Raw genomic sequence first — 16046 nt, 5'->3', positions numbered from 1 at the left:
ATGCCTCTCCCTAAGATCTTAAAACCCAATGATAAAATCAGGCAATGGATTTGTTCAAATACAAAGCATCAACTTTGTCTGTATATACTATAGATGTTGCAAGGAAATAGACAAGCTCAAGGGAGAACATAGAAGTAACCTAAACATGCTCCAGTAAAGCAGCTAACTATGAAGGGGGTGTTTTCCTTAGAATAAAGTAGGGGGTACAGGCAAGTAACAACACATTCTGGCTTCTCTCTTCTAGTTTTAATATCTCAGTAAAATTGGAATGGCACATAAAAGATAGATGTGTGGTCTTCTGACAAAGACCACTAACTGGTGACAACTACTCTTCTGTGTAATCTAGGAAGTTGTAGTTAATTTCCATAATCAGAAGACCGAATAAAACAAAATAAACAGCTATTCCTTCAAATCACTGTTAATAAGGTAAACATTTCAAAATAAATAAATGAAGACTTTTCAATAACAAGCATTTCCTCTAGGAAAATTACCTCTTGTCCATACTGTTTAGTATATAGCAGCTGATAATTTGGGTAGATAATACTAGCACAAACAACAGTATTACCATGTGCATTATTTGTACTTTTCAGTAACATTTCATATGCTGAAAGACCTAGGGCACAATTACAGTATCTCCACAGAATAGATGGCTTGCAACATTCCTGACTATTAGCTACAATACTTTTTTTTTTCCTTTTCTTTTTTGGTTTTTTTTTTTTTTTGAGACAGGGTTTCTCTGTGTAGTTTTGCGCCTTTCCTGGAACTCACTTGGTAGCCCAGGCTAGCCTCGAACTCAGAGATCCGCCTGGCTCTGCCTCCCAAGTGCTGGGATTAAAGGCATGAGCCACCACCGCCCGGCGCTACAATACTTTTTTAATGTGAGGTTAAACTTCAAGTCTTAAGATGAAATCAGACTCCTGCCACTCTGTCACACGGCAATCATGTACAACCAATCTAATGAAGTCATCAACTAGAAAACAAAGGGCAAGCTAGGCAATAAAGCATGTATCAAGTCACTGTCTACACAGGGCTCCAGAGATGACACCCACAGCAAAAAGGAGGATAACAAAGACACTGACTGGGAGGGATGGGCAGAGTAACAGCTTTATCCCTGAAGCAAGACAACAGAGGGAAAGGACGGCCCTGGCCCTAAAAATAGCAGGAAGAACTCAAGAGTTCAAAAGCCTGGGTTCTCAGAGTGACAGAAGCATAACCCAGACTCTCCAGAGGTCAGTACCTCCTTCCATCATAGAACAGAACCTCTGGGCAGTGGGAAAAGAGGGCAATGAAAGTGATACCTAAGCATGAGCACAAGTTCTCAACAGAAGGGAAACAGGAGAAAATGTGAACAGGGATGGGGTTCAGAAAGCTAAGCTCAAACACATTCTAGTTTGGCAGACTTGGAAGCAGCAGTAGGAATTGAGAGAAGTCCCTCAAGCATAAAAAGGTGCAGTGCTTATGCAAGCAGGAGGGCTCTCTGCACAGTTGATTTGAAAGCTAACTGTGCTTTTTAAATGTAATCAAATGTAGTTCTTTTGTTACTATATCTATGTATCGTTTTAAGTGAAGGCAAGTAACAAAAAATGGGAAAAATCCTTGCAATCTAATATTATCTGAGAAGAAATTTCTATCTAGAATAAAGAACTTCTCCAACTAAACAATTGAGAAGAAAAGAAAAAGCAACTCAATTTAAGAATAGTCAAAGAACTGACCACAGTGGCATATGTCTATAATTACAGCACTTGGTAAGTGAAGCCCTGAGGCTCAAGAGTTCAAGACCAGATATCAAAAAAGCTCAGTAGATAAAGATACTTGCCACCAAGTCTGACACCCAAGGTCAATTCCTAAGCTCCACATAATAGAAGGAGAAAACTCAACTCCCCACAAGTTATTCTCTGACCTCCACATTCATGCTGTGGTACAGACACACACACACACACACACACACACACACACACACACACACACAAACTATAAGAATAAATAAATTAATTTTTAAAAAGATTTAAAAGCCAGTCTTGGCTGCACAGTAAACCCAAGGCCAGCTTAGACTACATGACACCCTGTATTAAAATTTAAGATTAAAAATGAAAAATTGATGGATATGGAATCTTCTCAAGAACACATATAAATGGCTAACAAACATACAAAAGAATACTCAACATCACTAGGCATCAGGGAAATGCCAATCAAAACCACAGTAAGACTGTTTCATGGTGCCTCCTAGATGATCAGCTATGTCAAGATGAAGCTGAGTATCTCCTTCCCAGGCACCCAATATCAGAAACTCATTCAATTCTAACTTCATACTTTATGAGAACAGCACCACAGAAGTAGCTGCCAGTGCTCTAGGTGAAGAGTGAAAGGGTTATATGGTCCAAATAAGTGGTGGGAACAACAAACAAGGTCTTCCTATGAAGCAAAGTGCTTCAGGGTGTGCCTGCTGTTAAGTAAGGGGCATTCTTGTTTTAGACCAAGAAGGACTAGAGAGGAAAAATATGTCTGTTCACAGATGCATTGTGGGTACCAATCTGAGTAGTCTCAATTTGGTTACCGGGGGTGGGGGTGAGGGTGGGAGGTGGTGGGGGAGTGGGGGGTGGGAGTTGGTTACTTAAACTGACAGATACTACTATGCCTTGGTAGGTGGGACCCAAAAGAGCTAGAACTAAAAATTTTTCAATCTTTCTAAAAACCATGTCCACCAGTATGTTGTCAGGAAGCCCTCAAACAAAGAAAATAAGCACAGGACCAAAGCATCCAAGATTACTCCACATGTCCTGGAACACAAACGTTGACATGCTGCTCTGAAAAAACAATGCACTAATAAAAGTGAGGAGGCTACAGAATAAGCTAAACTTTCGGCCAAGATGAAGGAAACCAAAGAAAAACATCAGGAACAGATTGCCAAAAGACATAGGCTGTCGTCATTGCTACCTTCTAAGTCTAAGTGCAGTCACATGAGTCTTAAAGAATAAATGTTCAGACCCTGATTCTCAAACAAAGTAGTAAGATACCATGTCACATCCCATGCACAGGATGGCTGGAACCAAACATCAGGAAGTACTGGTGAGCATGTAGAGAAAGCAGGACCATTAGACACTGCTGCTAAGAGCACGGCAGCAGTTCCTTCAACAGTTAAACACAGTCATCACTATTGCCCGGCAATTCCATTTCTGGGTCTCTACCTTAAAAAGTGTATTTCAGAACAGATACAAATGTTCACAGAAGCCTTATTCCCAATGGCCAAAATAAAATTTTAAAAGTAGCCAAATGGCCATCAACAGGTTAACTACCCATTGATTACATCAAAGTCAATCAACTCTCAGTAACTAGATCTGCCAAACACTCGAGTCTTTTATAAGGGTACTTACATGCAAACCATAACACAGAGTGAATAAAGTGAACACAAAAGACCACATACAACATGATTCTACACATACGAAAAGAGAAAAGGGGCAAACTTATTAGGACATAAAGTAATTTGGAAACTGCTAGACACTGGGGGAAGTAGGATAGTGCTAATGTGTTTAGACTTAATTCCTAAGAAACTGAAAATGTTTTAAAGTGACTGCAGCAATGACTGTACACACTTGAAACTTTTCTGGAAAAAGCACTCTGACACCAATGAGAATAAAATGATGTCATTATGGACCAGAGGCAGGAAAGCTTGTGGAAGGCCTCAGTCTCAGGTCCAGTTCACATTTTTATTTTATGCTCTAAAACCACAAGGTGGGGTGAGCAAGAAGGCAAAATTTTACAGAAGTTTGTGTAGCAGTCAGTAAGTTGTTAAGGGCAATGACCCACTGTTATGGGTAGCAAGTGAAGTCAGTACAAACAGTGATCTAAGTAAATCACTAAAATAAAATCAATAAATCAATATCTGGCCTTTCAAAAACGTCACTCTACTTCACACACCTCTAAATACACTAAACTCCTACAGACTGTACTCATTAAACAGACTTAAATAGTACATTTCAGTAAAGCTATTTTTCTGTCTATGTTTTTGTTTTAATATAGAAAAATAATTCCCTAAAAGTGAACCCAAGTTTCAGCATCCTTATTGCTACGGGCTGCAGGAATATATCATAAGAACTCAGCTGGTTGTGGCAAAGTCACTACCTGGAGGGATCAGGGAATTCCTCCAGAGGAAGCCAAATTCCAAGGAGCTTTTGGTGTTATTTGGCTTGTTATATACCAGATGTCTTCTGTTATGAAAATCATGTGTGCCTTCATACTTTTCCCAATTGACTTTTCCCTAAGGGCTAACAGTGTGGACTGATCACTCTCTGGACATACACATTCCAGGCATTTGGAGAACAGCCTCAGGAAAGGCTTTCTCTGGAATCAGGTATCTCCCTTAGCCACTTTCAAGGACTAACAGTGGTAACAGCCCACATACAAGTCTCCTGACTTAAGGTAAATCCCACAAGGAGACACCACCTAGGTCAGGTGGACTTAAGTAATAGCTTTACACAATTTAGCTCGGACCCTCCCTTCTTAACTTCCTCCTTTCCCAAACCTTACCTCTAGTTCCAGATCTCCCTTTAACTATCACCAGAGGCATCTAGCTGTACACTGGGGACTGAACACACCTTCCCCCACCCTGTAGATAAACGACAGATAGCTTGGACAGATAGGAACCACAGGAAAAAAGAAGGCAGTTTTAGTTTCTCCCTTTGACCTAGCAACTTATAGATTCTTAACATTTTCTACTAAGCACGTTTAAGACTACAGTTGAGCACATAAGATCCCTCTTCTTAGATATTACCCAAATTTAGCCTTTAGTTAATTAATTTCCCCATTGGTCACTTCCCTTTGGAGTTGCAAATGATAATTAACAGTTATGGCCTCTCTATGTGATTCTTCATTTGATCCTGAAAGCCTGGCTTTACACTGCCAAGGGATTACTGCTTTTAAGTGTGTGTGTGTGTGTGTGTGTGTGTGTGTGTGTGTGTGTGTGTGTGTGTGTGTGTATCAGGACTTCCAGGGCATGAGGGACAGAGAAAAGAGAATGGAAGAACTAGATGGGTAAGAACTTGAGAGGAACAAAATGAGATGGGGAAGAACTAGGTTGAAGGGCTGGAAGACAGTACTATAGAGGAACGAGATGGAAGATGAGGAAGAGCCAGATGGGGAAGAAAAGATGGGAGAGAAGGAGATGGGAGAGGAGCTGATATGGGAAAGAACCAGATAGATGAGAACCTAGAAGGGGCAGAACTAGATGAAGGAATTAAGATAGAACCTGGAGGGGACAACAGATAAAAGTAAAGAGAAATTGGGCAAGAAAGGAGCTAAAAATGAGAGCAGAGTCTAAGCTTGTAGAAAAAGAACTGACAGAATAATAAAGTGTATGAACTAAGGAACTTCATGTACATAGATTCGTTTCTTTTCTTCAAAGATTAACTATCAGCTGGTTGTAGATTCTTCCTGGACCCTGGGAAGGGACTATCGAGGGGCTGGACTCCCATAGTCCCCGATACCTTATGATCTATCTGGTTAAGGGCCAAAGAAGAATGGTGTTTTTATTTACTGTTGCATCCTGAATGGCTTGGTCCTGGAAACTGACTAGAGTAGCAAAGGGATGAAGAAAGGACAGGCATACATACAGAAAAGCTGGGGATTGGTGGTACACTCTGATAGAATGGCACCTACCACACACAACTGGGAACCTCAGCATTTTTATTATTTTATTTATATTATTAGCACAGAGAAAGCAGTTAAGTAGTCTCAGGAGGTCATCTTTGGAGGCCAGAAGTTTCAGGTTATAAACACAGGGAGGAGGAAAGTAAGTTGCTAGTTTTTGTACAAAATGTCAACATTCGTATTCCCACTCCAAGGCATACTTTGTCATCCCTCTGAGGCCTTAGGGGTGGCTTACCAGTTTCCCATGGGTCTGACAAGGCCTTGAGTATATCAAAAATACACATTCATTTAGGACTGTATCACTCTTTACTCGTTCTTTATGTGTTCACTTGGGGCTTTCTTGGCTTCTCCCACGTGTAATTTGAAAATCCCTTAAGATATCAGGGTCACAGAGCTATTGCTCATTCTTCCTGGTCTTCCCTAATAAATATATGGTGGTAGTTTGACATTTATTGTGGTTTGAATGAGAATGACCCTATATGCTCACATGCTTGAATATTTGGTCCCCAATATTGGTATAGAAAAGAACTAGGAGGTGTGGCCTTGTTGGAGGAGGTCTGTCACTGAGGGTGAGTTTCAAAAATACTTCCAATATTTCCAGTCAGCCTCTGCTTCCAACTTGCAGATTAAGATGAAAGCTCTCTGAGACTGCAGCTGGCAAGCCTTCGTTCCTCCATCGTAAGCTAACCCTCTAAAACTCTAAGTCCCAAATTAAACATTTGGTGTGGTGTTTTGTCACAGAAAATAGAAAGGTAACACAGAGGCTGATACTAGGTAGTGGGCTGATGCCATAACAAGCTTAGTCATGATATGTTTTCAGAGAAATGGGGACGGCTTTGGGACTTGGGACCAGGAAAATGGTTGACCACTGTAAGCAGGACTTAACAGACCATCCTAGTAGGTGGTTGAGAAGACAATAATGCTGAGAGAAGTATGGACCATGGAGGCCCAGCTAAAGTGATTCCAGAGGAAGAACAATAGAAGCAACTGGACTAGAGACAATTCTTGATATTTTGGCAAAGAATGTGGCTGCCTTCTGCCCTTGTCCTAAGAATCTGACTGAGGCTAAATTAAAAGGTATTGGATTAATTTCCTTAGCAGAGATTTCAAGACAGCCTAATACTGACTCTATCTTGTGGTTATTAGTAACCACTTATGCAGATCCATAATAGATAAGAGCAAGCAGGGAAAAGAAATAATATATAATGAAAAGAACATTAGGAAATATAAACTTCCAACTGGTAAAAAGGCCTGGGAAATTTTTTGTTCCTAAAAAGTAACAACAAAGGAAAGCTTCTGAAAATGTAGGGCCAGGCGTCCAAAGCAGGCAGTCACCTGGCAGTGTTGTCTTTGCTATTGTGGCTCTACAGGAATACAGGAGTAAAGGGGTTGTAGGAATCTTCCTCTGTGGTTAAGGAGATCCTCTGAAGCCAGACGTTGCAGGGGAGTCCTCCAAGGAGGCCCTGAGAGGCATTGTGTGAAAGCTGTAAAAAATGAAGCCTAGACTTCTGTTAGAGACCTCAAGAGAAAATGCCAGAACCATGGGATGTCTCCCAGGGGAACTGCAGACAGGGAGTGGAACAGGCACAGGAGAGAGAAGTGTGCTGCAGTAAGCAAAGCTGGAAGGGCAGAGCCGTGTAAGCACTGTGACACCATACATGAAGCTACAGGATTTGGAGTTTGCCCTGCTGATTTCAGGCCTTGCTTTGGTCCAGTATTTCCTCACTGTGCTCCCTTTCCTCCCCTTTGGAATGGTAATGTAAGTTCTGTGTCACTGTATGTTGGAAGTATATAATTTGCTTTTTGATTTTATATGGGGCTACAATTTGGAGACTGACTTGAGTCTAAAAGACTTTGGACTTTTAAACTATATTGAGACTCTAAAATACTATGAAGACTTTAGAAGTAGAATTAAAATGCATTTTGCACTATAATAGGGTCACAACCTATGGGGACCAGGAAATGGGATATGGCAGTTTAAATGAGAATGCCCCAAAAGGCACATATGAATACTTGGTCCACAGTTGATGAAACAGTTTGGAATTAGGTATAACCTTATTGAAGGAGATATATCACTGGGGAAATGCTTTGAGGTTTCAAAAGATTTGCACCATACCACCGTGCTTGCTCTGCCTCATGGCTGTGTCTTTGTAAGATATAAGCTCTCAGCTACTGCTCTAGCATTATACTTGACTATCTGGTACCATGAAGGTCATAAACTCCAGCCCCTTGAAACCATAAGCCCCAACTAAACTCCTTCTCCTATAAGTTGCCTTTGTCATGGTAGCAAGAAAACACTAAGTCAACAGTCTTCTCTAAAGGTCTATTTTGGAAAATGGGTAAGTGAAATATTTCTAAAAGATTTAGTTCTGGGAGGTGGGGATGGACATATAATATAGCTCAGAGAGCCTAGCTCTCACAAGTATTTGGGTTCAATCCCCAGCAACTCACCCACACACACCAAAAAGGGCCACTTTAGGAATAACAGATATGACAGAAGAAAGGTTTAAGACTTAACAAATCAGATTGGATATAGGACCCATTATAAAAATGACTTTGTATCAACCATTCACAGCATTATCAATAATCTTCTTTTCCCTCCTTTCCTCAAAATAACTTCAAAGAGAAAATAATTTATAGCCATCCTTAAGAGAACAATTACATTTGTGTTTTGCTAAAATGCCAAATTTATGCTTACAAAAAAAAATCTGTTAATGTGAAACAATATTTGGACACTATGAACAATTTTCCTTTTTTTAATTAGGTTTTACGTGCACAAGTATTTTGTTTAAATATATGTACATGTACCACATGTATTCTAGTACCTGTGGAAGTCAAAAGAAGACATGGGATTACCTAGAATAGAGTTATTGATGACTGGAAGCTACTACATGGGTGCTAAGAACCAAACCTGGGTCCTCTTCAGCAAGTGTTCTTAACCACTGAGCCATCTAATCTGCCCATTTTTTTAAAAAAATTTTTTTAAAGGTTTATTTATTTATTTATTAGAAGAGAGCATCAGATCTCATTACAGATAGTTGTGAACCACCATATGGGTGCTGGGAATTGAACTCAGGACCTCCAAAACAGCAGCCAGTGTTCTTAACCTCTGAGCCATCTCTCCAGCCCCCATTTTTTAAAAATTTTAAAGACATCGCTTCACTCCATATAAGATGAAGTTTTAATGATCTATAATGTCTTCAATCTCTATCATGGTCAAGATCTTTATCTTCATGAAGTAACATCACTAGCTTTCTATTTTCCCCCTGCTTCCATGTTTTTAGAGTTACACTCTGTTGCCTAGCCTGACCTAAAAAATACTATGCAGCCTAGGCTGTCCTCAAATTTACAGCAATTCTCTTACTTCAAGTGTAGGATTCCAGGCATGAGCCATCACACCTGGCTCGCATCACTGCATATGCACAAAATAAACCAAAGTATACATAAAACATAGTGATGCCAAAACAGATTAAAGAATCTATGTTCAAGACACTAGCCCTGGACTATTTACAAAATGATGTCAATGAAAGAGCTAGCAAGAAAGTTTATGTATTACTCATCCCATGTTCAATAACTCAAGTTTGGCCTTATGGTTGAATTATTCATCTAAATAATCTCGACAAAGTCATTTCATGCCTAGAGTTCTACTGCTCATCTACAAAATAAACTTGGCTTAGAAGATAGCAGTGCCATAATGTACTGTCCATTACAACTATTATTCAACATGTGTAAGGACCTTAAGGTGCAAATAACAAAAAGATTTCTGTAGTCTTGACTTTGTTAGGTTCCAACTGAAACTAAGAATAACATTTATTCTCACAGAAATGAACAAAAACTCTCTAAACAATACACTACTCCCAAACCTGGTCTGGCACCCTATCTTCCATATAGTTTAAGCTTACTTTACATTAGTTCTCAAGCAATGAAACTTATTATTCTAGTCAATATGTTTTCCATCTACTTAAAGAAGTTTAGAGTTCCCAAATTAATTACTAAGTGAATGTTTCCATAGTTAGGTAACCTTGGTAGGAATACTTCCCATCTGCACAAACTTTCATTATCACAGTGTAACACCAACCCCAACTACTCCAAACCTCCTCTACCATATTATGCTATCATTACATAAAGTACATGTGTGTATATGTGGAGGCCAGAGGTCAATATTAAATGTCTTCCTCAACAGCCTGTTCACTTTTTGAGACAAGTGTTTCCTATGAAACTTGGAGCTTACTGATTGGTTAGAGTAGCCAGCCAATAAGCTCTGGAAATCCACCTGTCTTGCCCACACCACTCCAAGCACTGGGTTACAGATGCACACTAGCTGCACCCTCCAGCTTTATGTAGGTTCTGAAGATCTTAACTCAGGTCCCTATGCTTCCTGGCAGACACTTGACTGACTGAGCATCTTCTCAGCCCTTTGTTTTGGTTTGTAAAACAGGGTCTCATGTATCCCATAATGTGAGCATGCACACACACAAACTAAACAAAACAATAACAAAAAACAACCCACTATGTAGTCAATGATGACCTTGAGATCCTGATTCTCCTACCTCTACCTTCCAAGTTATTTCATCCACACAAATGGAAAAACTGGTTTTAAGAAAAGAATGGTTTCAGATAGGTCTGGTACTACAGGCCTGTAACCTCAGCTATTTGAAGGCTTAAACGGGAGAATCACAAGTTCAAGGCCTATTTAGGCAACTCAGTAGTACCCTGTATCAAATTAAAAAGTCAAAAGAGGGCTGCAAATATAGCACTATGGTAGAGTATCTGCCTAGCACACATGAGAAGCCCTAGATTCAATCCCAGTACCCAAAAATCCAAAGGATGATGTCATAGTATTGAAAAACTTCCACACAGCAATCTGAGATAGTTCATAACACTGAGGGGACAAAGGGTAAAATACTGCTAGATGATCCAACTTAGAAGTGTTGACCTATTCCCTACTCACCAAATCTTAGAAAGGAAGTTTCTTGTTTTGTATCCTAACTTATGTAATTAGAAGACAAGAGGGAGTGGTGTTCTAATTACATTTGGCAAGTGTTTCATCAAAAAATGTAGACTAAACTGTAATGTCTTTAAAATGTTTAAGTTACGCTATTAATTTTACTACTTCCCTCATTTGTAGTCAACCAGAGTTTTTAATGTCTTGACATTTTCAAAGATCTCAGAATAACTTGTTCACTTAACTAATTGCTTTAAACAAGTTTCATTGACATTTTTACTTCCTCAAACCATTCTGTACAGGAAGGATTGTCTGTATGATGAGGCTGTATTATTTGATCACAGTATCAAGAGTTTATCAAGAACATACATATATCAAGAACATCAAGAAAAATCTACTAGGCCAGTAGTGAGTTTCAGGAGGGAAATACACTGGAGTTCAACAAGAGTTGAGTTAGTTCTGAGGCTCAAGTCATTCTCTTCCAGTACTACTTGTGAGCACTGGCAAATATACATTAGGGAAACGAGAATGAGTGATTAAGTGCCCTGGCTAAAGAGCACAGTAGTCTAGAGCAGTAGGAAATCAGAATACTGCCACATTAGTCTTCTGAGTATACACAACGCTTACCACTTCTGAAAAGGATAATTACTTTTCTTTGGTTGCTTCCTGTCCTTACACAGACCTACATAAAGTTAAAATTTTCATTCCCCCTCCCCCAAGTTTCCCATGCATCTTTATTCAAAGAAACTACAGTCCCATCACAATACTAACATAATCTAAGAGATTTTTTTAAATATTTCATGCTATAATGTAATGTGGTACCTAAATCGGGTACTTGATACCAAAAGGGGACCTTAAGTAAAAATTGAAAATATGAATATGGTATGGACTTAGAATTAACATGTTGATGTATTAGGTCATTAATTTTGACAAATGTGTTACACTAAGCTATCAAAGGGAGAGAACTGAACATGAGATATGCACACCTCACCATCATCACAATTTTTCTATAAATCTAAAAACTATTACCGAAGGGTGTTTAGTTTTGTTTCCTTTTGAGGCAGACTCTACTATCTAGCTCAGGCTAACCTTGAATGCATTATGCAGCCCAAACTAATCAGGAACTCATACTCCCTCTACCTCTGTGCTAGAATTATAGGTATATACTATCACAGAGCACACAGAACCTTTTTTTACACAGTAAATTACAATAACTGAATCAAATGAAATTTTACAGATACTAAATATTAATAAACATCCTTTCCCTTGAGTAATATTTAAGCTAAGTTCTATGAAATCCTCTTGACTCTCGGGGAGAGGAAACTGAAGACCCACTTCTACATGAGAAGGAACTAAGTGTGTAAAAGAAGAATTCATCTAGGAAGGAATATATGAAAGTCACTAGGCTGAAACAGAATAAAGGTCATCCTTTGAGGAATACTCCAAAGTATTCATTCTTCATTATGGAGTATTCATTATGGAAAGAGTACTAGATTATACTCTTGCTTCTATTCCTGACCAGTTATGTATAAGCTTTTACTTCTTTGGTTTCTCAATTTTCTCAACAGAAATTCTCAGTCTAATTTGAATCATTTTCCTCCAAACTTCTTTCCAGTTACAGTCCAAGGCCAGCCTGGCTACATAAGACCCTAACTCAAAAAAGTAAATAAATAAGCTCAATTTTCTAAAATATATTTTAATTATACCGAAGGTTTCCCATTTCATTGATCTAAAAATCAGTGAAAATAACAAACAGGATACAGATATCTAACACACAATAAAGACACGAATAATCCATCAAAGCTTATTTATAGTATACATTCAGTTTCCAAGAACAAAACAGTTTAACAACAAGTATGTGCCACTCATATTATCTAAATACTGGTCTTTTCAAGATAATGGACATTCTTTCATAAGAGTAGTGTTATGGTGTTTCAATAAACAAATGCAATCACAAATAGACATTTTTCATATTACAATGCACCACTTTATTACTTAAATTTTAAAGTACTGAGCACAACTCTTAAAAACCATGGTCCCATTCATAAGAACATAGATTTCAAATAACAAGTAAAGAAATAAGAGTTATAACATTAAAATGTCACTTTAAAATAATCCTTGGTCTTAGTCAGCTCTGACAAGAAAAACACGGATGTATTTCCCTGAGGTCAAACTGCTAAATATTTTACTGTCTATAACACTCACATGAAAATACACATGAAAATAAGACTTAATCGATACGAAAAATGTATATGAAGGTATTACCTTGAAATGTAACAATCACAATATCCACTCAACCTCTTCCATTTCTACAACCTAGATTCAATAAAAACTAGAAAAAATAAATCTTATGAACCATCATTTTTAAATGCTGAAACTCCACACTTTTAACCTGTTTTAAGTTAACATTTTTTTTTAAGTCCTTAAATTTCTAAACCCCATCAACACTTAAATTCCAAGTCTCTGCTAATAGGAAACCGAACACAGTAAACAGCAATGGAACCCTTATCTAAGTACCAACTGCTGTGTAATTAGCTTTCGTCTTACATGGCACGCATCTGGCCAACTAAGTGAAACCATCGCTCCCTGACTCCAAACCGCAGCCGTCCCCCCTGTTAGTCCTGTCCTCCCGCACGTGTCAGGTGGGATCCCAGCCGAGACCCCCCAGCGCCATCCAGGAAGCCTCTCCGCCCGGGCCCGGCTGATGGGCAGTGACAGGCGCCAGGCGGGCCGCCCCGGCACGTCCCTCCCCCGGCGGCGGCGGCGGCCTGCTGGGCCGGGGCTCCCGCAGGGCCCCGCGGGCAGGGGGCGCGCGGCTCGCCCTCACCGCAGGCTCGCACACGCGCGGCCGCCCGCCCCGCCGCCCGCCCTACCCCCCGCGCCCCGCGTGGCCCTCCACACTGCGCACCCGCAGCCCCGCGCGGCCGCCCAGCCAGCAGCGACAGCGGGGCGGACCGGGATGGGAACCGACCTGTGGAAACCGCCATCTTCTCCTGCTACCAGACGCAGCCGCCGCACGCAGGACGTCACGCGTCACTTCCGTCAGCGCTCGGCTCTGCGTCACAGAGGACCCCGTAGTGGAGACGCTGCTGGGTTTCTGTCCCGCAGCAGGAGGCGGGGGTAGAAATGGGCCCCTGCTCATCACTGGGACACTTGATTCTACAATCAAAGCCAAAGACTAACTTCGGGAGGGGTTAGGAGACGACGACAGCCCTTCGCAAGAGCTTAAAAAGCCTTTTAAAGATCTGTGATCTCCAGTACTGTCTCTTTAGTGTGTTCAAGGGGAACCCCCCCAATGAATCTTTGTATTAAATATTGAAATAATATCTAGACACACGGTAGCAGTTACATCACACCAAACGTTTTAAGAACCAACATCAAACATGGTATTGACAACTGTTTTAAAAAAAATTCCAAAGAGTTAGACTCATGCTCTAGTGCAGGCCTGCAATGTCACACTTAGGCTGCAGTGTTGCTCTGATAGCATCAGAACCAAAAGCAACTTAGGGGGCAACTTAGGAATTTTAGTTTATGTTATAGCCATCATTTAGGGGAAGCCAGGGCAGAAACTCAAGGCAGGAGCTTGAGCAGAAACAGAAACACTGCTTACTGGCTTGCTTCCAACCTTATTTATAAGCTCAGGCCCACTTACCTAAGGATGGTACTACTTATACCAAGCTGGGTACTCCTACATCAAATAGTAGTTAAGAAAATGCCTCACAGGCCAATCTGAATTAGGCCAATTCTTTTGTTGTTGTTTGGTTTGGTTTGGTTTTGGGGTTTCGAGACAGGGTTTCTCTGTGTAGCTTTTGTGCCTTTCATGGATCTCACTCTGTAGACCAGGCTGGCCTCAAACTCACAAAGATCTGCCTGCCTCTGCTTCCCGAGTGCTGGGATTAAAGGCGAGCACCACCACCGCCCGGTTTAGGCCAATTCTTAAACTGGGATTACTTCTTCCCATTTGTATCAATTTGACAACCAAGATAAGCCAACACAAGTCCACTTCTTGACAACTTGACAAACATCCTTGTTAAACCATAATTTTCCTTTCTTGTTTGTCCCCAAGATGCCATATATCATAAAGTAAAATACAGTACAACTTTAAAAGTCCAGTCTTTAAAAATTCCATACTCTAAAAGTCTCTTTAAAATATCCAAAGTCAGGTACAATAGATACTCTACACAGGTAAATATTATAGGCTACTGGCAATGCTATTGGTTACCCTTGACAACCTGACATAAGACCCTATTGCTGAAGATATCTCATATTTATATAATTAATTAAACATGGAAAAATCCAGTTATTGCTCAACTAGATGTTTCATGTATACTAACAAGCATTAACAGTGGTGGAAGGTACCAGAAAGGGTACCAGAGAATAAAAGTAATTATTGATCTCACCCAGTTATGAACCCTGCAACCTACAATAACGACCTGCCTGCAATATATACCGACTGGGGCAATACTGACAAAAATATTATAGTACTAACCAGCCAACTTTTCAATGCCAGCTTGATCTACAGAGTGAGTTCCGGGACAGAGCTGCATAGAGAAACCTTGTCTCAAAAGAAAAAAAAAATCAAAACCAGGCAGTGGTGGCACATGCCTTTAACCCCAGCACTTGGGAGGCAGAGGCAGGTGGATCTCTGAGTTGGAGACCAGCCTGATCTATATGGTGAGTTCCAGGACAGCCAGAGTTCTTATACAGAGAAACCCTATCTAGAAAAAAAAAAATCAAACAAATAAATACTAACAAGCAAAATAAAAGAAACACACAAAAAATACCCCCACAAAAACAGAAACTAAAAATATACAAGCACAAGTGTTAGTTATTTTTCGGCGCTGTGCTCTTACCCTGCAAGGAAGTGTCACGAAACACAAGAGAATCTGCTAATAAGAGTTTTATTAAAGATAAAGACAGAGAGTGCGCAGGCCTGTGGGAGAGACACGTGTGTGGAGAAGAGGGAACCTGGAACATGGCACCGGCTTATAAAGGCTGGGCATGCACAGGTTGATGTAACTACTCTACACAAATGCTCAGATCACATGGCTATGCTGAGCGCCTATGTAAACATGCAAAGTCATGGATCCTGGTCACGCGAGATGCCTTGACCTGGAAATGGCTATCTTGACCTGGAACTGGCTAGGTGGAGGTGTCCACCGGCATATGCAAACAAGCCCGACCATGGGGGTATGTTGTAAACCCTTCAAAAAGTTCAATAAGAAAAAAAAATCCCAAACAAAGCAATATGAGACAAAAAAAAATCTACAAACATAGGTTTGGGTTTGATTTGTGTTGGTAAACTGCTTCTAGGCATTGATTCACACTGAAGTGTAGTTACTATACCCACTGAGACCCCATTGGAAGAAACAAATAATCTTTTTGACAGCAGGTATCCATTACAGGTAGCTTCTTGGTTAAGGGTGGGAATCCATGTCCATTTTCCCCTCTCAGAGCT

The 16046-nt window shown here is 40.2% G+C and overlaps 1 protein-coding gene across 4 annotated transcripts in view; it reads right to left on the bottom strand.

Annotated features, from left to right (window-relative positions):
• The window catches only part of Ube2v2 (ubiquitin conjugating enzyme E2 V2), a 28635-nt gene extending 14890 nt beyond the window's left edge, over window positions 1–13745 (bottom strand). The window contains exons 1-2 of one of the 4 annotated variants that reach the window (XM_037209978.1): window positions 13560–13595; window positions 12854–12920 (exon numbers count right to left, since the gene is read on the bottom strand). Coding sequence is in view for 2 of the 4 variants with exons in the window: in XM_037209977.1 (XP_037065872.1) it covers window positions 13560–13730 (171 nt within the window). In the remaining 2 variants the exon portion in view is untranslated. Of the gene's footprint in view, window positions 1–12853; window positions 12921–13559 lie in introns of all 4 variants that reach the window. The other 3 variants (XM_037209979.1, XM_037209977.1, XM_028893299.2) reach the window with 3 other exon arrangements.
• Between the last annotated feature and the right edge of the window lie 2301 nt (window positions 13746–16046).

Source organism: Peromyscus leucopus, chromosome 12 (assembly GCF_004664715.2).
Source record: "Peromyscus leucopus breed LL Stock chromosome 12, UCI_PerLeu_2.1, whole genome shotgun sequence".
NCBI lineage: Eukaryota > Metazoa > Chordata > Mammalia > Rodentia > Cricetidae > Peromyscus > Peromyscus leucopus.
This window is presented reverse-complemented; position numbering and strand designations above follow the sequence as displayed.